The sequence below is a fragment of the Solanum dulcamara genome, chromosome 4 (genome assembly GCF_947179165.1).
Source record: "Solanum dulcamara chromosome 4, daSolDulc1.2, whole genome shotgun sequence".
Classification (NCBI taxonomy): Eukaryota; Viridiplantae; Streptophyta; class Magnoliopsida; order Solanales; family Solanaceae; genus Solanum; species Solanum dulcamara.
Genome location: NC_077240.1, coordinates 9257007 through 9280689, shown reverse-complemented (window position 1 = coordinate 9280689; position 23683 = coordinate 9257007). Strand labels below are relative to the sequence as shown.

Genomic DNA, 23683 nt, shown 5'->3' with positions numbered 1-23683 from the left:
GGAGCCAACTATGGCATTCGATGCATCAACAATTTCATTACCACTTAGACGGAGAGTTCCCCATATTTTATTTCATTGGCAACTGTAATAGATGTATAGTCGAACTGAACTACTTGATTCTAAGGTGGGTGATAAGCAGTTGTATCCGTATTAAGCATCAAATGACACTTAGTTCATATCTTTAAGTTCGATAAGCCAGAGCTAGTTTCACATAAAACGGTTCTTAACCAACTCGCGAGCTTCGCTCGACGGGTCTCGTCATCGAGAGCCTACAATGTCCGAATGTTCAAAAGATGGATAGATGTTACAGATGATGAATCAATTTCTTTTATATGTCTGTCACTTAGTGCTAGAAAGATAGGATTCTTCATACAAAGCCAACCGGGAACCTTCTTTTCAAACTCTTGGGGAAGAAGAAAATAAGTAGAACGATGCCCTAGACTGACTATGCAGAGTGCTTTCGAGAAGATTAAGACAGTCTGAGTTCCTTGGTTCGCCCTTCCAGGCTTGGCTCCAGTCTCTACAGGCTCAGCAATAGCTTCTTGGGCTGGGCCACCAGCTTGAGGCTGTTCTTGTCGCCGCAGAAGGAAAAGGATATCAAATGATCGATTCACCATTGAGTCTTCTTCTCTTCTTGAGAATAAGATGAAAATGAATAGATCATAAAAATCTTTTAGGGTTTTAGGGTGTTTGATGATTAGAAGTTGGAGTTGTAATCTTAGCCGTTCATCAATTTTGATGTGATGTTGGGATTGAATCTTGGTATTTGATAAAGATGAGATGAATGAGTATGATTAAAAGACGGATTTAAGATTTGAATTTGGGTCATATTGAATTTAATTTTGGCTAAAATTAAAATGAATTGAATAAAAAGGCTACGCTTAAAATAAAATAAAGAAAAATTGAATAGATTGCTATCTAATTAATAATCATAATATATATATATATTGAATAAGTAAAATCATAAACTTTATCAAGTAGTAATACTTTTATACATAAAGTGACTATTTATGTATATACTATGTAAATACATGTATGTATCTATATATACATATATATATATGCACATGTGTATAAGATGTATTAAAAGAGATATGTAATATGTAAATATTGATATGAATCAGTAAATTATAAACTAAAGTTATTTAAGTAATATTTTTTATATAGCGAAAATGCACACATAGATAATATATACTAAATAGACATGTAAAAATATTTAAACGTACGAAGCTCGTTATTCAAAAAATAAAAATAATAAAGATAATAGTTATGATACTAATAAATAGCAAAAATATTATAAATTACGAACGTCAAAATATAAGATTTATTGGGTAAAACCAAATATAAATATATTTATTTAATAAAAAAATAATTTTTAAAAATGCCTATTTATTAAAATAACAATCTGAAAAGTAGTTATGGGTTGATCAAAATTGGGTGTCAACAAAGATAAATAAATAAATAAATAAAAGTAAATGGAGTTTAAAATATAATATGACATTTTAATAATAGTATAAATTCTTTTTTTTTAACAATATGGAAATAATTATAAATTTTTATTTAGTTATAAAATATGGATGATTTAAAAGAGTTAAAAAAATTGTTAAAAAAGGAATTAATATGACATGTCATCTCATTAGGAAAGTGAAAGATGTATTTATTGTTTGAAGTATATTTTAGGAAAAATATGAATAGTTAGTTGATATTGTAATTCCAAAAAAAAAAAAAAAATGATATTTCAAGGTATTTTTCCAAACATGAGTGATTGTTTGGGAAAATTACTCTATGCTTACCTATGGATATTAAGAATCAGATCAATATAATTAACGAATAATATTTTTTATTAGAAAGTACCATTCCCTATTCTATACGAATTTGAATTTATGGGGCTCAACATAGATAGATATTGCACTTCAAAAGTAAAAAAAAAAAGTTTAAGGGCGAGAATAACATTATCAGGAAAATTAAGTGGATTATGGAATCCGGCAGCATTATTCTTCCCAATGATTTCCATTGTTAAAAACGCCCAACTACCTACTCCCCTGTCCCACCCAACCTCAGCTCATTCATCTCCCCCATCTTCCTCTCACTTATCAGTTGTTGCCTGTTTGGTGAATACCAACAATTCTTCTTCCTTAAGCTAATTCCCCAAATTTCCTACTCTTAAATCTTTGTTTTTCTATATACTCAATCATATACCCACCAAGTGTTTGTATAATTGTGTAACAGCGAATTCTCCTTTGTGTGGATTGTAAAAAAAAATAATAAAAAAATAGAGTAATATGGCGAGGAAGAAGATCAGAGAGTACGATTCCAAGAGACTTCTAAAGGAGCATTTGAAACGCCTTGCTGGTATCGATCTTCAGATCTGCTCTGCTCAAGTAATCTCTTTTTTCTTTTACTAATGTTATTGAACTGTTACTGTCGAATTGTAATGGAAATTTTGGTTATGAGTTGTTCGGTTGATCTTTTGCTAATGGGTCTTTGATCTATCCGTTTTTTCTTATCTGGGTGTTTGTTGTTTGATCAGGTCTGCTTGAATCTGCTGTCTCCTGCTTCCTTTTGTTCCTCACTACTTTCTTATTCCTTATTTTTGTGTAATTACGAACGTTAAAGTTGAATTATGATGAACGCATTGTGTTTGTGAAGTTCTGTAGAGGTCATGATGTATTTTCCAATGCAAAGAATGATCCTTTTGTTTGTGGAAGCTCTTGTTGACCGGCCAATCGTGTTGGAAGAATAATTATATACCTGCCATAGATTTACTTGGAAAGCACCTCTTAAGCTACTATAGATTCCTTTAATAAAAATGAAATGCACTTTACAACCTGAAAGAAGCTTGGTGTGCATGTGTGTTTGGTATGATGGAAAATACTTTTCTTGAAAAAGTGAAATTTGGGTACGTAAATTATTTTCCTAGGTGATCATTTTGGAATATTTAAGATCATTTCTCGTCATTTTCCGGATAATTTTTCTTGCCAGATTTCTCATGTTTATTTGGTTTTTGGTAGGTGACAGAATCTACAGATTTTACTGAGTTAACAAACAAAGAACCATGGCTTTCATCGACAAAGCTGGTTGTAAAACCAGACATGCTGTTTGGAAAGCGTGGAAAGAGTGGTTTGGTAGCTTTGAATCTAGATCTAGCAGGAGTTGCGGAGTTTGTAAAAGCACGACTTGGTGTGGAGGTGAGCAAGAGGGTTAAGTATTTCGAAATCTTTTAGTGCTTCTTATGTTTTCTACTTATCTTACATGTGAATTTGTTTCTAGGTTGAAATGGGTGGCTGCAAGGCACCTATAACAACATTTATTGTTGAACCATTTGTTCCCCATGACCAAGAATATTACCTTTCCATAGTCTCTGAAAGGTTGGGATGCACAATTAGCTTTTCAGAATGTGGAGGCATTGAGATTGAAGAGAACTGGGACAAGGTTAGTTGGTCCAAAAAGTTTACTCTTGTTTTGTCCTCTAACAACTATTTGTAATTTTATTGTTTTTTGACAAAATTGATGAACTCTATTTATTCTGGTAATATCCAGAAAGTCAAGTTTTTTTTTTTCTGTAACAACATGATTTTATTTGTTTCTATGACATACAGGTCAAGACAATATTCCTTCCGACAGAGAAACCTATGACCCTAGAGGCATGTGCTCCACTGATTGCTACTCTGCCCTTGGAGGTGATCTAAAATTTTAGTTTTTGTTTGATTTCTATTTTCCTTTTAGTCATCAGTCTCGATCAATCCAGCATGAGCCTGGCCGTCATAATAGACGGAATGGTTTTCTAAGCGCATGGTCTTGGATAACAGACGTTAAAAAGCGTGTTATCATACTGTGCATTGCTGGTAATTCTTAAGGATTATTATTTAAGGTTGTATCATTGTGTATCTATTATTTTCGATATTTGATCTAGTTTCACTTTTGTGTTGATAAATATTTTGATTTCGAAGTTTAAAGCACTTGACTACTAACATCTCATCAACCATCATGATACTTAACCTAAGTTTCTGGTTGGTTGACTCAGGTACGGGGAAAGATTGGCAATTTCCTAATGGGTGTTTTTGATGTGTTTCAAGGTATGCCATGCTTTACGATGATCCTTTCTAGAATGCATTTATGTTATGCTTTTCTTTTTCTTCTTTCTTTTGGTGCTATCTTTAAGATAATTGCCAGTGACTATACGAGGAAACCATAATTTAATTTATTGTTATATGAGCAGATGAAGATGAAATTAAACTTCCTGTTGGTTTTATGTTAAACTTGACCTGTTCTTAGAAGCTAGTTTCCATTAAATTGAAATAGTTTTTTTTCACATCATTATTCTCAAATATTATTTCATTGATTATGCAACTCTGTCACTTTGTCTTTGATATTCCCCAGATCTCGATTTTAGTTTCATAGAGATGAACCCTTTTACGCTTGTAAATGGGGAGCCTTACCCATTGGATATGAGGGGAGAGTTGGATGACACAGCAGCCTTCAAAAATTTTAAGAAGTATGTGTTTTCACTTATTTTCCATGTTGAAGTGCCTATTCTTGCTTTACTTTTTTTTTCTCTCTCTTAGGAGAGTCTGAAGAAAAAACGCAGTGTGTATTTTCAGATTTATGAAACAGTTTGCTATTGTCTCATCCTCTATGACTTGTCAGGTGGGCAGGCATTGAGTTTCCTCTGCCCTTTGGAAGAGTTTTGAGCCCTACCGAAAGCTTCATTCACTCTTTGGATGAGAAAGTAAGTTCAGTTATTTGTCTTAATTCAAGGGTGTTTTGATGCCTGAGTTATCAGATTGACTTAATTATTCTTGTCAAAATTATTTTGTTAGAGAAGAAACTTTATCTTGGATTTTCTGTCGTGAACTATTCTGGATACTGGAGGAACTTTATGCATTGCTTTAGAGATCCATTATAATCCAAGAAAATTGTGTCTTTAAACAGCATTACATGGTTTATCAGTGATAATTTACATTATTCACCATTTATTTTGTGCTGAAGGCATGGTGCCCTACGGACTTGTGGGCTTGGGGGTGGTTAGGGTATGGGAAGTCATCTTTTATGAGATGCTGTTTGAAAATTTTCCAAGTCTTAATGCTTCTGAAGGTCAAAAAGATTTTTCCTTGAACCTTGGTGGCTAGCTATCATTCCTGCCAAACTTTCTGGTCTTCCTGATGATACTTGTTCTACTGGAATTGGAGCATAATATCTGCAGCTTTTCTGTTAATTCTGTCTTGTCTTGACATCTTGCAGACTAGTGCCTCCTTAAAATTTACAGTTTTGAACCCAAAAGGTCGTATCTGGACAATGGTGGCTGGAGGAGGTGCAAGTGTTATATATGCTGATACAGTAAGTATATTCAGAACTTGCAGTGCAACAACTTGATGCGAGGGAACATTTTCTATCTTGTCATTATTCCTCCTGCAGGCAATGTCAACACTTATAGCTCCCTGCTTATATACTCCATTTTTTGATATCTTAACCAGGTAGGGGATTTAGGCTATGCCTCTGAGCTTGGTAACTATGCCGAGTATAGTGGAGCTCCAAATGAAGAGGAGGTTCTGCAATATGCTCGAGTAGTTCTAGATGTATGAACTTGACTGTTCTCTCTCCTGGTTAACATGCTCATGTGGTGTTCCTCGTATTTTAACTTAACCAGTGTTTGCTTTGATGTTTTTATAGTGTGCTACTGCTAATCCTGATGGCCGTAAGAGAGCTCTCATTGTTGGAGGTGGTATTGCTAACTTCACTGATGTTGCTGCTACTTTCAATGGGATTATTCGGGCTCTTAGGGAGAAGGTTGGCTGTGCTCTATTTTATAGACTAAAAGTTTTCTACTTTTCCTACTGATTAGAGGCAGTAAACAATGTTTTTCCTTTAAATCCAAACAGGAAGCCAAGCTAAAAGCGGCTAGAATGCATATCTATGTACGAAGAGGTGGTCCAAATTATCAGACTGGCCTAGCAAAAATGCGCGCCCTAGGAGAGGAACTTGGAGTTCCCCTTGAGGTATGACATACACACTTGGCAAAATATTTTTTCCAATTGTTACTGTGGCTACAGTCCTATTCCAATTATAGCATGTAATCCTTTTAACAAGTTTTAACACACATCACGAGAACATGTCATAGAATGGAAAAACTAACAATGGAACACTGCAACTATTATGGTGTCAGTTTTACGTGAAATCTAGTGTTTGTAATATTAATTGAATGCCTAACGAATCAAATCTTTGATTCCTGCATTGTAAATAGTATTTGTGCTACTTCCTAGGGTATATAATTGGTGTCGATTCTGCTATTGCAGGTTTATGGACCAGAGGCTACCATGACGGGCATTTGCAAACGGGCAATTGATTGCATTATGTCTGAAGAGTAAATGCCAGATCAGAAGACTTGTGTTGCATTCTTGAAAATTCCTGCAATTAAGAAGAAACTTTGTTGGATATTTCATTTGCCTTCTGATATTGTTTTGTTTCCGATTGAGACCTTCGATAATAATTGAGATCCGTTTATTTTATCTGGCAATTTTGTATTTCTCTAACTTCAGCGCGTAGAGTTTTATAGTGAAAAATCCGGTTATGTAGAGATGCACCGCAGTGCAAACGTGAAACTGCACAAGAGCCTGTGCGTGTTCAAGCAAAAACATTCCTTAAACTAGCGAGTAATATGTATTTAGAAAAATTCCTATAATAGCACATATTCAGGAAAATGAGGTAAAAGGGATATTTGATAGTGGAATGAAGGATAGGAAATTTTTATTTCTTTTTTCTTTTCTTTTGTTATAAAGATTTAATTAGGGGTTAATTATGAAGAGATGAGTTGAATTAGAATATTTAAAAGTTTAGGGTAAAAATTAAAAGATAAAAAACTTTTAATAAAACCCTAAATTTCATTCAATCCCCCCATTTTTTTTAAACGTTGTTCTCCTCTCTTCTCTTTTCTTTTCTCCAATTCTTTCTCCTTTATTCATTTTCTCTGTTCTCCTCTCTTCTCTTTTCTTTTTCCAATTCTTTCTTCTTTATTCGATTTTATCTGTTCTGCTCTCCTCTCTTTTCTTTTCTCCAATTTTTTCACTCCGATTGGATTGTGAAAATTATAAAAAAAAATTGATGAAAAGAGAAGAGAAGAGAAGAGAGGAGAGGATATGATGTTGTTAATATAAACAGGAGTTGTTCAAGCAACCAAGAAATGTTATTTAAACAACCTAAGTTGTTTAGTTCAAACAATAGAAGTTGTTTAAACAACCAAAAATTGTTTAAACAATCAAAAGTTGTTTAGTTCAAACAACCAGAAGATATTTAAACAACCCTAAGTTGTTTAAGTGTTTTTTATGATTCTTTAGTTAAAACAATGAGAATATTTTAAATATCAGCTAGTTGTTTGGAGAAATATGAAAATATTTGCTAATTGTTTTGGAGATCGAGATATGAAAATATTTGTTAGTTGTTTAGGCAAATGTTTAAACATCTGCTAGTTGTTTGGAGGCGATGATAACGTGGAGGAGGGGAGGTTGGGGAAGGATGGGGCTGAGGGGTGGATAAGGGGCAGGGAAAAAAAGAGAGGGTTTTTTTTGTAAATTAAAAAAACTCGTGGGTTCTTAAAATATGTGTCATTATCACTAATTAATAAAAAATCTCTTTTACCTAATTTTTAAAACTTGTGTCCTAAATTCTCAAATAGATAACTCAAAAGTCTCTTTTAATTCAAGACCCCACATATTCATACTAAACCTAGTTTGATAAATTTCTTTATAGAATGAATGGTTACGACTTTTTCAATGAGTTGGGGCAATCATTCAATATAATGATTAATAGAGTAATATGTATTCCTATAATAACACATATTCATATTAGAGTAATTTAACACTATTCAAGTTAGGAAGTTCACGTTTTTAAGGTAGTATCTCTATAATAGCACATATTCATATTAGAGTAATTTAACATTATTCAAGATAGGAACTTCACGTTTTTAAGATAGTATCGATATATATTATTGGAATCACCCTAATTTGTAAAAGTACAAATTAATATAGAAAATAAATCTAGTATGGAAACCTAAGTTGTATAGGATTTGGTTAGGATTTATTTGTCCAATTTAAATTGGAATAGATTTTCTATTATTATTTTATAAATAAGGGTATTCAACCACATATTTTCTTAAATCTTTGAGTAAACCTTGTGTGTATTGTATATAAACTTATAAATGACTACCTACGTATACATATTTATTCTGAATTCTTCGTCGTGGCCATGGCAAGAAATTCGACGGAATTTTCAAGGGATTTGCATGTGAATGTGGACCCAGCACAACCACCCCAACTAGAAGCGACCAATCCCCCCCTCGGCCTAATATAATCCATTTTTATTTAATTTATGTCTAATTATAAAATTTATTTGTTACGTTTCTTAAGTTTTAATTTAATTTTTTAGTATTATAAATAACTAAATAAGGATGATCTGTCACATATATTTTCCTGTAGTGATATTTAAGAGTTTTTGAATAAAGCCTTTACGTACCTTTTCCTCTCGCTAGTCTGATAAATTTCTTTTATATAATCATTATTGGATCCTTCGTGCATATATTATTTTTATGGGTATTTTTTTATTTCCTTAAACAAATATTACTTCCTCAATGTCATATCTAAGAGTAAAATAATTTAATTTTGATCGTGAGTACGTAAAAGAAAAAAACTTGTTTAAATCTCAAAATTTTAAAAGTACCATGTAAATTGAAACACAGGGAATACTAATTATGTAACCGAGTAATCAAGGAACTTGTAGAAAACAATAAATATTAAAATGCAAGTATTATAAATCATAGTAATGAAGAGAATAATACGTAATTTTTAAATGAATTATATCGTGGTTTTTCAATGTTAAATGTCCCAAATATAAAAAGTGATATATATACTACAATATTCCTTGAACCGATTAGAATTAAATAAATATTCTATACATGTCATTACAGAATGAAGATCTAAACTTTTTTTTGGTTTTTCATTTGGTGTCCAGAACCCGTGGAGCCCGACTAAATCCGAATCTCGCACATAATCGACTCAAGCTCATCATAATCTCCTTTTTTTTTTCCTTCAAAGACCAGGATTTTCTGTTCTTACTTGTCTGAATTTTGGTTTTCGTATCATGGATCTTGGTTCGCAGAACCTATTCGAGGATGACGCTCCCAACATGATTTTTTTCGTTCTCAGGACTCGAACCCAAGACCTCTGGTTAAGGGTGAAACAGTCTCACTACTACACCACAATCCATATTGATCAAGGTTCTAAACTAATGTCTTACGCACGTTTTTATTATCATGAAAAATAATGTGAATACGATCCAAATAAACAAAACAAATAACATTAATACTTTTGGTATACTATATATATATATGTGTGACACCCAAAATCAAAACATGGCAACTGTTTCAAAAAAAAAATAATTGTAATTTTACACGTCACCGTTCAATACAAACAAAAGTAGAGTATTAAAATTTTCCCACTAGTGTTCCGCTGGTCAGTTTCTTGATTGAACAACCTGTTGGCTATACTGGATCATGCATGTTTCTTGCTCGTTAATAATTATATATATAGTAATACCTAACACACGGTCAGAAATACAAATATTACAACCAATTACAATAGATTAGTAGTAATTGACTTTCTTGCATTTTTTAAAATTATTGGTTATTATAGGTGTTTCGGCGTAGTCAAAATAATTCAACAATATTAACAGAAAACTATAGTTTATTTTTTTGATTTTCCATTTAGTATCTGAAGTCCCGAATAAATTCGAATTACGTACTGCAAGATCAATTCAGGGGTGACGTTCCCAATAATTTTTTTTTCAATACCCAGGGCTCGAACCGAGACCTCTGGGTGAAGCAGTCCCACTGCACCACAACCCTTGTTGATGAAAGTTATAGTCTATCATTTAGAGCCTAACTGTAATTGCATCCTTATTTTTACCTAAAAGTTCCTTTGTATTTGATGAAGGCATTAAAATCCTTTCGAAAATGAAGCTTAAGAGAGGATGATACCTGTTTGATCAGTTGAGAGATAAAATTGGTAGCATGACCATGGGCAAGGATGGTACGTTCAAATTGAGAAATACGGTCAAATCTCGTTATAGTGATAACATTTATCTAAAAATAGCATAATTGCTATAGTGAGATGTAATAAGTATAAGAAAACTACACAAAATAGACCAATTGTAAAATTATTTACTCAAATTGAATTCAATCCAAACTATTTACCCTTAATAGACTTATGACACAAACTATTTACCCTCTTACCCCATTTTCTCCCTATTAATTTCGTGCATGACGTCATACTGATGTCAGCATCACTGCTCCTCTTTGATACCATCAGAATATATTATATTCTGATGGTATGAAGTAGTTTCTTCTTGATACCATTAGAGCATAATATACTCTGATGATATCAAGCAGTTTCGCTGAAGCACTGTTTCTTCCTTCTTGATACCATCAGAGTATATATATACTCTCAAGGTATCAGACGTGTATTTACGCCAGTGTCCCTTCCCTTGTTCCTCTTTGATACCATCAGAGTATATTATACTTTGATGGTATCAAACAGTTTCTTCTTGATACCATCAGAGTATATTATACTCTGATGGTATCAAGAAAGAAGATACAGTGCTTCAGCGAAACTACTTGATACCATCAGAGTATATTATATATTTTCATGGTATCAAATGTGCGAGATAGTTAAAAACAAGGGGTATGAAAGTAATGGGGTATCCAATGATAAATAATTTCTTTTTTTGGGGTATAACAATAATTATCCCATAAGTATATTGATATCTATTATAAATAAAAGTATACAAAAAATAATTTAATAATTTTGTGCACCAAAAAAAGAAAATATTATTTGTTAACCAATTTAATCAAAAAAATAGAAAGAGTAAATGTAAACAAAAAAAGAAGAAGAAGAAGAAGGCAAACACCAGTAGCCTTTTTCCGTGAAATTATGACCATAAATGATGTGCGACATTTAAATATAATTTTATCCTTTTTAGATATTCCTTCTTAAAATTTACTGTGTATGGTACTAGTGATGATTGCCATAAATATTTTTATACATGATATAGCTCTTACAAAATATTGTTACATAATATTTGAATATGACTGTTACAGAGGCGTAATTTTACAAAGCACTCCCGCTATAATGAATGTCATTTTTGTTATGTATAGGTAGAAAGTTGTTATAGAGAAGTAAAATATAACATGAAAAATTGATTTTGGAGAAAATTAGATCGTAATAGTGAAAACGAATGGTTTATATAATGAGGTTTAAAAAAAGAAAAGGTTGTTGGAGTTGAAACACAATATAATTAACGAGTAAATTAAATTTCGTTACATTATTGGATAAAACTTAAATTCAAACGTTATTTAAAGATCAAATGGATTAAAAATAATTTGCTGGAAATAGAGACCATTTCCATGTTCTCACTAATTAATTAAGAATACTTCAAAACGTTAAAATTATTTTTAAGGGTTGAAGCCTTCTCCTAAGAAGCAGTCGCTATTGAATTACGCGTTAGCTATCTATCAATCTTACCTAGTAAAATCAAAGACTTGTGTTTGTATCTCTTTAATTTCCTATAAATACTCTATCCATCTCTTTTGCCTTCCATCGTCGGTACCTTATAAGTTCTTCACTTCCTTAGTAACTATATTCATTACTCCACTGATTATAAACTTTTCAAATCCCTTCTTCTTATCCGCAACACATAATGATGAAGAGGGCTAAATTGTCAACTTTGTTGATGTTATATTTCTTCACTGTTTTTACACTTGCAAATGCATCTCTTAAGATTGGTTACTACCATTCAAGTTGCCCAAATGCAGAATCTATTGTGAGAAAAGCAGTGGACAAAGCCGTGTCTCGTAACCCTGGCCTTGGCGCTGGCATCATCAGGATGCATTTCCACGATTGTTTTGTTAGGGTACGTACATTCCTCTCATTTTTTCTTTGACTATATATGTGCATTGTAATATTAGTAAAAGGTTGGTTCAACTAACAATATCTAACTTCAATTTTTATATAATTCTGCAGGGATGTGATGCCTCAATCCTTTTGGATTCAACTCCAGGGAATCCAGCAGAAAAAGAACATCCAGCTAATAATCCAAGCTTACGAGGCTATGAAGTGATTGACGAGGCAAAAATTGAGCTAGAATCTGTTTGCCCACAAACAGTTTCTTGTTCAGATATAATTGCATTTGCTGCAAGAGATAGTGCTTTCAAGCTTGGAGGCATTAGATATTCAGTCCCATCAGGTCGTAGAGACGGAAGAATATCCATTAAAGATGAACCAACCGCACACCTTCCCCCGTCCACTTTAAATGCTGGAGAACTTGAGGAAAATTTTGCGAAAAAAGGACTTTCTTTAGATGAGATGGTAACACTTTCGGGTGCACATTCAATTGGAAGATCACATTGTTCTTCGTTTTCCGACAGACATTACTCTTTCAATTCAACTCACACGCAAGATCCTACGATGGATCGTAGATTAGCCCAACAATTGATGAAGAGATGTCCGCGTCCTAATTCTAACACTGGGAGTACTGATCCAATTGTTCCACTTGATGTTGTTACTCCAAATAGGTTGGACAATAAGTACTATGTCAATTTGAAAAATAACAGAGGACTGTTAACTTCGGATCAGACGCTATGGAACAGTCCATCAACGGCTAGGATGGTGAGGAGTAACGCGATTCATGGTGCAAATTGGGATCGTAATTTTGCAGCTGCAATGGTAAAAATGGGATCCATCGAGGTTATGACTGGGATGCAGGGAGAGATCAGGAAGAACTGCAGGGTTGTGAATTAATCGAGTGATCTTTTTTCTGGTTGATTTTTTTAATTGTATCACCATTTTTTTTTCTTCATTTTTAATGTCAAGAACAAGTGTAACTGATTCTTTCCAATTGTAATTTAAATTGTTGTAAGAGATTTTGCTTATTTTCATGGTTAAGATATATTGGACAACTTCCATTTATTTGATTAAGATCGATAAGAAAAGTGCACTTGTACACTTTCTTTACATTAGTCGTGCCAATTTAAATGTTTATAGTTTAAAGAGTTTATTAATCACTTGAACCATTACTTTAAGATATTGAGAATACTTTAGTCACTACAATAATCAATTGTCAATTTTTATTCTTGTAGTTGACGGCCAAAGGTTTCACCTTAACTCTTTTACAAAATTTTAGATCAATGATTTTTAATTTTATTATTACTCATTCACCATGTAACCCAAACCAAAAAACTACTTCGTTTTTTTTAGAAATCAACTAGTGTAAAAAGTAGGCAAAAACAGCCTGGATTACAGCAGGTAACGATAGACCCAACTGAGATAAGTAAAATCAATTAATTAAATTTTTTACATCGTATAATTTTTTGATAAAAAAAAATGAAAATTAACTCCCATGGTACTAGAGTAGTTCCAGCCCTTGTAATTGGAAGGAGAGAAAGGGTAGTATTTGAAGAGTTAATTGATTCTCAATTAAATCTTCAAGTGGGAGAATGCAGAAGTCAAAAAAGAGGCTGCCTGCCAGCAACCTTTTTTGACATTGGTTGCTGAAAATGTGTATACCTTTTTGACATTGTTTGCTGCCAACAACTCTTACACGTTTTTGAAAACGCGTATACACGTTTTCTTTCTCCTATATATAGAAGGCCTCTTGCCCTCATTCAAAATCATCCTAGAAAGAGAAAGTAAAAATACAAAGAGAGTTATACACCAAGATAAATATTTTAGTCTTGAGTGTCCTCTTTAGTAGTTGTTCCTTTTACAAGAGAGAAGTGTTAATTGTTGTTTTCTCCTTGTATTTGAGAGTTGTGTACTCCATATTTTTATAGTGAGATCCTTCTACCCCGTGGTTTTTCCCTTCTATCAGTTAGAGGGGTTTCCACGTAAAATTCTCGTGTCTAATTTATTTTCATTATTTTCATCATATCAAACTTTAGTTATGGTGCTTCCTCACCCAAACAGTATTTTGGAGATGTTCTTATTGTCAATTTCCAAGTAGTTGGATAGTAGTAAATGGGAACAAAACTATAGAAAAATAAAATAAAATTAAGGAGGAGTTCCAAAACAAAGGCCACTTCCTAGTTGCCACTCTTAACTAGGAACACTTCAAATATGTACAAATTTGTATCATGCAAAAAAAAAAAAAAGAAAAAAAAAATTTGTCCGACAATTATTCAATACTTATAAAAGTAGAAAAAGATGAAAAATAAAACGGAAAATGATCAAAACTACCCTTCAACTATTCGAAATAGAGTACATATATCCATAAACTATATTCTGGCTTAAAAATACCCTTCACGTCATACTATTGACTCACTTTTACCCCTTTGTTTGACGGAATAAAATGTGGCATCTTATGTGTATTAATTTATGCCACATAGGATCTCCACATAACCACCCCACCACACCCCATAAATTAAAAGACCCAAACCCACTCGTTAAAGACTCAAATCCATCCTTGACTCTTGTAGCTATGGTTTTCTTGACTCCCATAGTTATGACTAGCACCATTAATTTACATCAGTTTTTAAGCAACTCCCTTAATAGTTTGCGGCAATCAGATACCCCTGCTTGTTGGTCTGGCTTTAGAAAGAACAATTCAGCGACTTCCTAAGCACGTTGAAGGTGCGATTATGTTGTTTTGCAACTCACTCCAGGCCCGACCGCACCCATCTTCTTTCTAAAAGAGCATTTGCTTGATCAAGTAGCACATTTGCTTAATTGCCATTTTGAAAAATTAAATCTATCACCCTTTGTTAGTTATGTCTACTGGATGAAAACTATAGTTTAGCAAATTAAATAGCCAATTAATAGTTTGCTTAAAAAGTGTTGCAAATTAATTGTGGTAGCCATAATTAAGGGAGTCAAGGAAACCATAACTACGAGAGTCAAGAATAAGTTTGGATCTCTTAATGGGTGAATTTGAGTCTTTTAATTGATGGGGTGGGGTGGGGTGGGGTGCTTATGTGGAGATCTTAGGTGGTGTAAATTAATACTCATGGGATGCCACATTTCATTCCGTCAAATGGACGGGTAGAAGTGAGCCAATAGTATGACGTGAACGGTATTTTTGAGCAAATAGTATAAAAGAAAGGATATTTTTGAGCCAGAATATAGTTTAAAAATATATGTGTTTTATTTCAAATAGTTGAAGAGTAATTTTGGCCCTTTTTCGAACACAAAATATTGATTCAAATCCCCCTTTTTAATATAATATTAAAATTTGCTATAATTATATAGAAAAGGCCCCCCTCTTTAAAATACTATGCATAAATAATGTAGAAAAGTTATCTGACAGTAATAAGATTAATATTTCAAATTTGAAAATTTTAATGAACTGAAAATTGTGACAGGTGTATAAGAATGGATATAATGTGAAGCATTATTTAGGAACTTCACTTTCACAAAAAAAAAAAAAAAAGGAAGTAGAACTTCACAAAATATAATGTTTTACAAGAAGAGTTTAGTAAAAGAGAAGAAGTAAATATTTATTTATCTGCAAAAAATATATACATTTAAATTGCAGTGCCCTGTTAAATAGTAAATATTATAATGTGAGACAAACAGCGGGGATAGCTCAGTTGGCAGAGCGTCAGACTGATTATCGGTAGGTGACGTGTTCGGATCACGTTCACCACATTTGTTTTAGGCCTTTTGAGCCAAATTTGGGCTTGGACCCGAATTCCAATTTCTTGGGCTTCTTGAGGTTTTAACTCTTGTACTTTCCTCTGAAAATTTTGACATGGCCATTTAACTTATACATGTATTTTATAATTTTTGCACGTATACTAAATTCAAATATAAATTGTTTGAAGTTAAGCTTTGACAAAATCAAATTTTAAAATAAATTCACCTATTATGCAGGGATAAAGAGAGAAAAGAGATTATTGAGAGTGGAATATATATATTGTATCAATTGGAATTAGAATCGGATTAAATTTAGATTTGTGCGTTGGAGGGTACATTTTTAGGATGTCATTTCCAATAAGATTTTTGGCATAATATGTGTCATATATGACATAATACAGATCAATTCGAGTGTCTCACGTGAATTGCCATGCATGTATCTACTTGAACACGTGTTTGTTTACTTGTTTAATTTTATACAAGTTTAAGTGCCTACTTATGTACATTTAAAGTTGAATGGCATAAATGCTAGTTGCAACCAAATTAATCAGCACGTTATGTATCATATCATCCAGGAAGTTACAGTTATAGAATATTTAATATTCAAGAGATTTGCGTGTGGGCAAATTCAAATATTGAGGTTCATCATGCGGAACTAACATTCCACTGATGGTTTTGGGAATTCAATAACTTAATGCAGATTTTGTATTTGTGTTTAAAAATTCACTTAATATATATAAATAATTTATTTTAAGCCCCATTTTTTTTTAGAATCTAGAACTAGTAAATTTAAAAATCCTAATTATGACTCGGCCTGTCGGGAAAATCTATTTCAACATCAATAATATTGGAGCAGGGATAATTGAGATCTACTTTGTGTTCGATGCATTACCCTAAATCTCTAAGATAAGTTTGATTCAGTAGTCACTATAATTATATTTTCATGCGTTACGTATATAGTGTCATTTATTGTTATTATTCTTCTTATTAGTCTTATTTATTTATTTATTTATTTATTTATTTATTTGATGTATTTTTCACTTGTATTTTACTTAATATAATGATGATTTGATATATATAAGCCTAATTGACGAAATGAGATGCGTAATTATTGTAGTTACGTATATAATGTCACTTTTACCCTCATTATATGCCTTTCTTTCGTCTTTTTTTTTTTTTAAATTTAAACCTGTAGATTTTAATATTACTCTTACTATTATATTTCAAAAAATGTAAATTGGCAAAAAGATGGTTTTTAAAAATAATTAATGATTGTTAAGTCACTACTGCAATCAAATTAGACTTGTCTTTTTCGTTCAATTTCTTGTCTCAATATGTCTTGCTAAAATGAATTATCGGAAAATGATTGATTTGTAATTTATTGTCATATTTTTTTGTTTTGCTCACAGATAACTTAATTTGTTCAATTATTATCTTATAAAGACGTCAAAGTAACCGACGGACCTCCCAAGAAAATTTACGTATTTTCCTTTCATTTTTTATTAAATGAAGTGCATCTAAAATCATATCATAATATTTAATTAATTTCCATTCAGATATGTTCCACCTAAAATTTCATATATTTACTTTGTCCTTCCAAAAGTATTAGTAGGTGTGATTCAAGTTTGAGATAGATATGTAGATATCAAGAACAAAGTGTGGACAATCTTGGATATGAAAGCTTTTAATTAAATTTTAAGTCAAATTAATTCCCACTTATCATGCGAAAACTAGCCGTTGCGATGTCAGAGGAAGCTTTTATGTTTTTTGATTGTTTGCTTTAAAGATTTGGACTTGAAGTGCGTTCATATCTTTCAACTTGCCACTAGCGACATATCATGATACCATCGTTTGGTACGCGATAGGAAATAAATAAGAATATTCTATAAAGATTATTTTTATTTATTTTTTATTTGAGATAGTAATTCAATATTTTAGTATAAAATTAGTGTATGAAATTCCAAAATTAGTTAAATAATACCTTAAATCATATACGAGATAACGTTATACTAATTCACTATATAGTTTGAAATAACTACATATTGTTTCACTAATTAATAATGTCGTACTAAATTTCAAGTTAGATACACCACTCCTTCAAATTCCTCCTTCCTCTCTTCCTTCTCCCTCTCTCTCTCTTTCTTCTCTCTCCCCCACTCTCTTTTTATATATGCACAAATACACTGATAAATGTATCAGTGCATTTTTTGATACTAGATACTATAAGATACATGCATCTTTAATAACGGATATATTTTGAAACACAAATATATAGGGGAGAGGTGAGCGAGAGAGGGATAGAGGTGAGTAAGATGGAAGATAGGCGAGCGAGAGAGTCAACATGTATCTTTAATATTTTGATATATTTATCTTTTGATACCATATACATTCTGAAATACAAATATATGGGGAGCGAGGCGAGTGAGAAAGTCAGTGTATTTCGAATACATGCGAATCACATTTGAATATAGTGTATTTTAAATAAATTACACCTAATTTGATCCGCATGTTTTCAAAATATATATATGTATTGAGTGCGTCAGATACATGTGTCTAGCGAAGAAAATGTGATAAGAAAGGTAATTTCCAAAACTGCACGTAATTAGCATCTAAGTTAGTGAAATTTGTATTATTTACTCAAATATTATTATTCTTATCTCACACACCGAAGAGACCTCGATCATATTCCGGTTGAAGATTAAGAAAGTTAGATCTCATTATTTTCCCATAGTAATTAGCTTTTATAAAATAATGGAGTTGTTTCAAAAGTATCTTAGCCGGTGGATTTGTAATTAATTTGAATATTGCTGTTATAAGGTCCATTTATAAGAAAATGGCAAAGATCCTTTTTACTGGATACAATTGTCGTTGCTACTTTTATACGTTCTCGAACGTGTACGCGGTGCACCGACGTCAGGGCTAATGGATTCTTGATAATTAATACTGCTAAGGGATTATTTCCTTTTTTTCTGTTTGCATTTTCCCATACAGGAAAAAAACAATTACTGCAATAACGGTACACATGCATGTGCTTCATTAACGCCACCTCTTAACTTAACGTCACCAATTACACCAAATTTGTGTATAATATAAGTAAAATCGCAATATTTGTTTTTTGTTCTGTCCAAAATTAGAGATAAAAACTTATTTGTATTGGTGTTTATATCAAATTAATGGATGTAGAACTGTAATATAAATCTTTAATGTAAACATTTACGCTTAGCTTGGTTAAATAATATAAATTTTCACTTTAATTTTTAATTGCTATGGTTAAATTTTTTGATTTGATGTAAAAAATTTATACGTTATCCGATATCTAATCTACGTATATTATTTATATTTTCAAAATTTTTGCATACCATTAAAAAGGAACTAATGGTCATAATCATTAGAGTATTTATTTAATCTACCCTTTATATCTCCCTTAAACATATTACTTAATCAAATTTCACAGTAAGAAGGGAAAAGAATCAACTAATTAAACTACCGTATGCCACACGGAGTTGAACATGATCCTTCAGATGTCCCACATACTTTTATGTTGGTTTGTATACTAGTGTAATTCGTTTAATTCATGCAATAAAATAGAATATTTTGATATAAATATTGTGATTAATTTATCCCAATTGGTTGTAGGAATTAGCTAGTTTAAGAATAAATTAAATATTAAAATAATAGAATAAAATTATCCCAGGTGAAATTGCTAATTCCCTGCAACATTCCAGCTCATTTTGCCAGCAAAAATCAGGAACATATATGTCATGTTTGACTTCAACTCACCTGAGTAGTTGCCAGTCTTGCTATATATAACAAATTAAAAAAAAATCAAGATGCAGCTTCTAATCATTAAAAATTAAATTCAAGTAAGTAATTAGACTTTAATTGCACTAAACGTTGATTAGTTTAAGGTAATTCCAGGAGATGATTCCTTTTAGATCTCAATAAGAATTATTTAGTTCTAAATTTTAGTTATCTAGTTTCAATGGGTGGGAATAGTATCTATATACCTTATCCCTTCATGTTGCATGTATCATGCTTTATTTGATTCAGTGGGGTTCTTAGAAAAAGAAAAATCAACGTTTGAAAGGTCTAATTTTAAATTAACAACGTGGTCAATCAAAATTTCATTGGTCTTTTGACCATATAGTTAGTTTGATTTTTTCTATTAGTTCCTGTATTAGTCATCTAAATTCGTATTTGCTTTGTGGCAAGTGGCAACGAACCCAAAATGGACTTACAGATAATCATGGAAGTGTATTTCAAAAATAACGTAAATAAATGCTATTATTTAATTAGTTAAAATGATGTAACAAAATGAGTTTATAGACAAAACAAGATAGTTCTTTTATAAAGAAAATATCAATAATGGATCTAAATTGACTATTAATGAGTACGTGTAAGTTGAATCAGACATCATAATTTATTTATTTTTTGACAATTAGTAACTTAATTTCCTAGGGATTATCAAGTTACAATATTGTTACTAGTGTCAGCTGATAATAGGTTAACACCAGAGAGAAAATGACAGGATTGAGCATTGTCAAGCAAGTTTGTGAAGGTTGGTGAGTGGCTTTCACCAAACCTTTCCAACTTATTCTATACAAAAAAAAACTTATAAATGGTTACTCCCAATACTTCATCAAACCAAATGTTCTAATTTCTATGACTTATTAACTTGTCTATACATTATAATTTTTTTTTATAGTATTTGAAAAGGATCAATACACCAAATTATTGTGATTCATACAGCTGTTAGTTACAAGTGAAAAAACTATAGTAAAAACCTTTTATTTGACTCTCAAAAAATACAATAATGCAAAATAAACTGAAACACAAAAGCCCGAAGCAAACAACTTCAGCCCGCCCCATGGCCCGCATAAGGAGGTTGGTAAACTCCATATCTTCAGCACTAATTAATTTTTTTCCACTAATAAAACAGGATAAATATAATTGTGTGGATATGTTACTCTCCTTACCCACCCCCAACATATCCTAACCGTTAGATCAACACCCTACACATTATCAACGGTTCAGATCATTACCAAACCTAAATCCAACCACCTTAATTAGTCAAAAGGACGGCACGTGAGCAATGGATGTCAAGACCATGGCCATGGGGGTCTATAAATAAGACTCCAAAGTCTGAGGTAAAGACTCGTAAGCAGTTGGCGAACCAAAAATACAAAGAGGTTTTTTCTTTGAAGGGGTAAAAAGATTGCTCCTTTCGGACATTTCTGAACCTCTTTTTTCTCTCATTTCACTGTTGGGTTCCTCACTTTGAGGTGATTTTCAGTTATGCTAGTTGAATACTAGTCTTTTCTTGTTTCTTTCATGGGTCTCAGCTGTTTTCCTGCTGGGATTCTATTACAGATCTGGGTGATTTGTGCTTAATTTATTTGGATTTTGAGCTTAGCTCATTTATGGTGTTTTTTTTTTTTTTGGGGGGGGGGGGGCATGTGGGGGCTAAGTAATGAAAGATTGTGTTTTTATTTGGTTTGTTTAGGGTTGGTTATGTTTTAAATTGGGTTTTGGGAACAGAGAAGGGAAGGAACTGTTTCTTGAAAATGAACTAATTTTCCTGTTAATTTTTGGTTAATTTGTCTTTCAACGAAAATTTTGAAATGCTTTCTGTATTTTTGCTCTTAAAAAACCCTGCTTTATACTGAAAACTCTGATGGTCTCAACATGTTTGTTTTTTGTAAATCATTTTTGCTGTTTTGGGTGAGCTTTTTAATATGATTACAATATCTTTACTTTGTTGTTATTCAAAATCACTTGGAGATTGGAAGTAGTTGATTGGTATGATGGAGGTTTTGTCTTGTAAGAGATCAGCTAGATCTGTGAAAATATATGCTTTTGCCAACTTTGGAGTAGAAGAGTCCAGCTTAACTCTAGTGCTTTTTTATAAGTTGTAGATCCTTATCGAAATTGGTGGCCCAACTAGATATTTTATAGATAAAAGGAGATTTCGTTAGGCTTTTTCTTTAATTTTGTCAGGTGAAGATAAATTACTTTAAGTGATATAATATAGGAATAGCCCCTTTAATTGATAGAATATTTTGCATAGAATCTCTTTTGTGCCGCGTTATCTGATAATCATTCTTGTCGTTAGGAATATAAACTTTTAGCAAGATGGAGAATTTGCACTGATACTTTACTTGTAGGATCAGTTTCTCAGCATTTCATTCTTTGTCATGTGAAGAAGTTGCACTTATACTCTGTATAAAGTATGCTGCATTTTTTATTATTCGCAATTGTAGCTTCTATTTTACTCTTTATTATTGTGCCTTCTTTTGTATACTTGAATTTATGTAGTTGATTTTATCTTGTTGCAGAATGGAAACTTTCCTATTCACCTCCGAGTCTGTGAACGAGGGTCACCCAGACAAGCTCTGTGATCAGATCTCTGATGCAGTTCTTGATGCCTGCCTTGAGCAAGATCCTGAGAGCAAGGTTGCATGTGAAACTTGCACCAAGACCAACTTGGTCATGGTCTTTGGTGAGATCACAACCAAGGCTGTTGTAGACTACGAGAAAATTGTGCGTGACACATGCCGTAACATTGGATTCGTTTCTGATGATGTTGGTCTTGATGCTGACAACTGCAAGGTCCTTGTTTACATTGAGCAGCAAAGTCCTGATATTGCTCAAGGTGTCCACGGCCATCTGACCAAACGCCCTGAGGAGATTGGTGCTGGTGACCAGGGTCACATGTTTGGTTATGCCACCGATGAGACCCCTGAATTAATGCCTCTCAGTCACGTGCTTGCAACTAAACTTGGTGCCCGCCTTACAGAAGTCCGCAAGAATGGCACCTGCCCTTGGTTGAGGCCTGATGGCAAGACCCAAGTTACTGTTGAGTACTGCAATGACAATGGTGCCATGATTCCAATTAGGGTCCACACTGTTCTTATCTCCACTCAACATGATGAGACCGTTACAAATGATGAGATTGCCCGCGACCTTAAGGAGCATGTCATCAAGCCAGTCATCCCAGAGAAGTACCTTGATGAGAAGACAATCTTCCACCTTAACCCATCAGGCCGATTTGTTATTGGGGGACCTCATGGTGATGCTGGTCTCACTGGTCGTAAAATCATCATTGACACTTATGGTGGTTGGGGTGCTCATGGTGGTGGTGCTTTCTCTGGCAAAGACCCAACCAAGGTCGACAGGAGTGGTGCATACATCGTAAGGCAGGCTGCAAAGAGTATTGTAGCTAGTGGGCTCGCTCGCAGATGCATCGTGCAGGTCTCTTATGCCATCGGTGTGCCTGAGCCATTGTCCGTATTCGTTGACACCTATGGCACTGGAAAGATCCCCGACAGGGAAATTTTGAAGATAGTTAAGGAGAATTTCGACTTCAGACCTGGAATGATGTCCATTAACTTGGATTTAAAGAGGGGTGGCAATGGGAGATTCTTGAAAACTGCTGCCTATGGTCACTTTGGACGTGATGACCCTGATTTCACATGGGAAGTTGTCAAGCCCCTCAAGTGGGAAAAGCCTCAAGACTAATAAGTGTCTGAAAGTGTGCTTGCCTATGATTTTGTTCTTTGTTGTTTGCTTATGCCTCTAGTGTTTGCTTGTGTTCGTATTTCTCTTTTGACCCCCTTTTTTTTGTTTGTTATTGTCCTGTTTCCATTGTGTTGGATATCTTGGGCGTTGGAATATTATTATATACATAAAAAATTAGTGCGATTGTGGAATCCCAGATGTTCTTCAGAAAATATATTGAAAAAAGATGCCAAATGACAGTAGTTATGCACTATAGGAAAGCAGCTGTAAAATTGATGTGTTGAGTTCCCTCGAGTGTGTTGGGTCATGTGTTTCATGTTTAGCTGTATTATTTAAACTTCAATTCTTGTTCCATCTTTAGTACTTGCTGATGATGTAAAGTTGTCTGTTTTCTACCCACAAAATCTTCACATCTTTAGTACTCGCTTTCGCTAATCAACTAGCCAACTTGGCTTTCTAACGAGATTTAAGGCGTGACAAAAACCAATTCCCAA

At 32.9% G+C, this 23683-nt stretch overlaps 3 protein-coding genes across 3 annotated transcripts; all 3 read left to right on the top strand.

Moving 5' to 3' along the window:
* The first annotated feature begins 1941 nt into the window (after nucleotides 1-1941).
* LOC129886050 (ATP-citrate synthase alpha chain protein 2) lies at nucleotides 1942-6514 on the top strand. Its single transcript, XM_055960564.1, has 12 exons — nucleotides 1942-2381; nucleotides 3012-3188; nucleotides 3271-3432; nucleotides 3600-3680; nucleotides 4025-4076; nucleotides 4381-4495; nucleotides 4648-4729; nucleotides 5242-5337; nucleotides 5475-5576; nucleotides 5671-5787; nucleotides 5880-5996; nucleotides 6294-6514. The coding sequence occupies exons 1-12, from the start codon at nucleotides 2283-2285 to the stop codon at nucleotides 6363-6365; spliced, it is 1272 nt and encodes a 423-aa protein (XP_055816539.1). The 5' UTR covers nucleotides 1942-2282; the 3' UTR covers nucleotides 6366-6514.
* A 5142-nt stretch (nucleotides 6515-11656) lies between these two features.
* On the top strand, nucleotides 11657-13004 carry LOC129884629 (peroxidase 5-like). The gene is made up of 2 exons (XM_055958909.1): nucleotides 11657-11955; nucleotides 12066-13004. Exons 1-2 carry the CDS (start codon nucleotides 11743-11745, stop codon nucleotides 12840-12842), a joined length of 990 nt encoding a protein of 329 aa, XP_055814884.1. The 5' UTR covers nucleotides 11657-11742; the 3' UTR covers nucleotides 12843-13004.
* Nucleotides 13005-20824: 7820 nt separating this feature from the next.
* LOC129886049 (S-adenosylmethionine synthase 1) lies at nucleotides 20825-23380 on the top strand. Its single transcript, XM_055960563.1, has 2 exons — nucleotides 20825-20953; nucleotides 22007-23380. Exon 2 carries the CDS (start codon nucleotides 22008-22010, stop codon nucleotides 23187-23189), a length of 1182 nt encoding a protein of 393 aa, XP_055816538.1. The 5' UTR covers nucleotides 20825-20953; nucleotide 22007; the 3' UTR covers nucleotides 23190-23380.
* The last annotated feature ends 303 nt before the right edge of the window (nucleotides 23381-23683 follow it).

Coding starts and splice junctions, on each gene's coding strand:
- LOC129886050 (XM_055960564.1), top strand. CDS start 2,283: ATGGCGAGGAAGAAGATCAGAGAGTACGATTCCAAGAGACTTCTAAAG. Junction 3,189..3,270: donor AAGCACGACTTGGTGTGGAG/GTGAGCAAGAGG, acceptor ATTTGTTTCTAG/GTTGAAATGGGTGGCTGCAA. Junction 4,730..5,241: donor TTCACTCTTTGGATGAGAAA/GTAAGTTCAGTT, acceptor GACATCTTGCAG/ACTAGTGCCTCCTTAAAATT.
- LOC129884629 (XM_055958909.1), top strand. CDS start 11,743: ATGATGAAGAGGGCTAAATTGTCAACTTTGTTGATGTTATATTTCTTC. Junction 11,956..12,065: donor TCCACGATTGTTTTGTTAGG/GTACGTACATTC, acceptor ATAATTCTGCAG/GGATGTGATGCCTCAATCCT.
- LOC129886049 (XM_055960563.1), top strand. CDS start 22,008: ATGGAAACTTTCCTATTCACCTCCGAGTCTGTGAACGAGGGTCACCCA.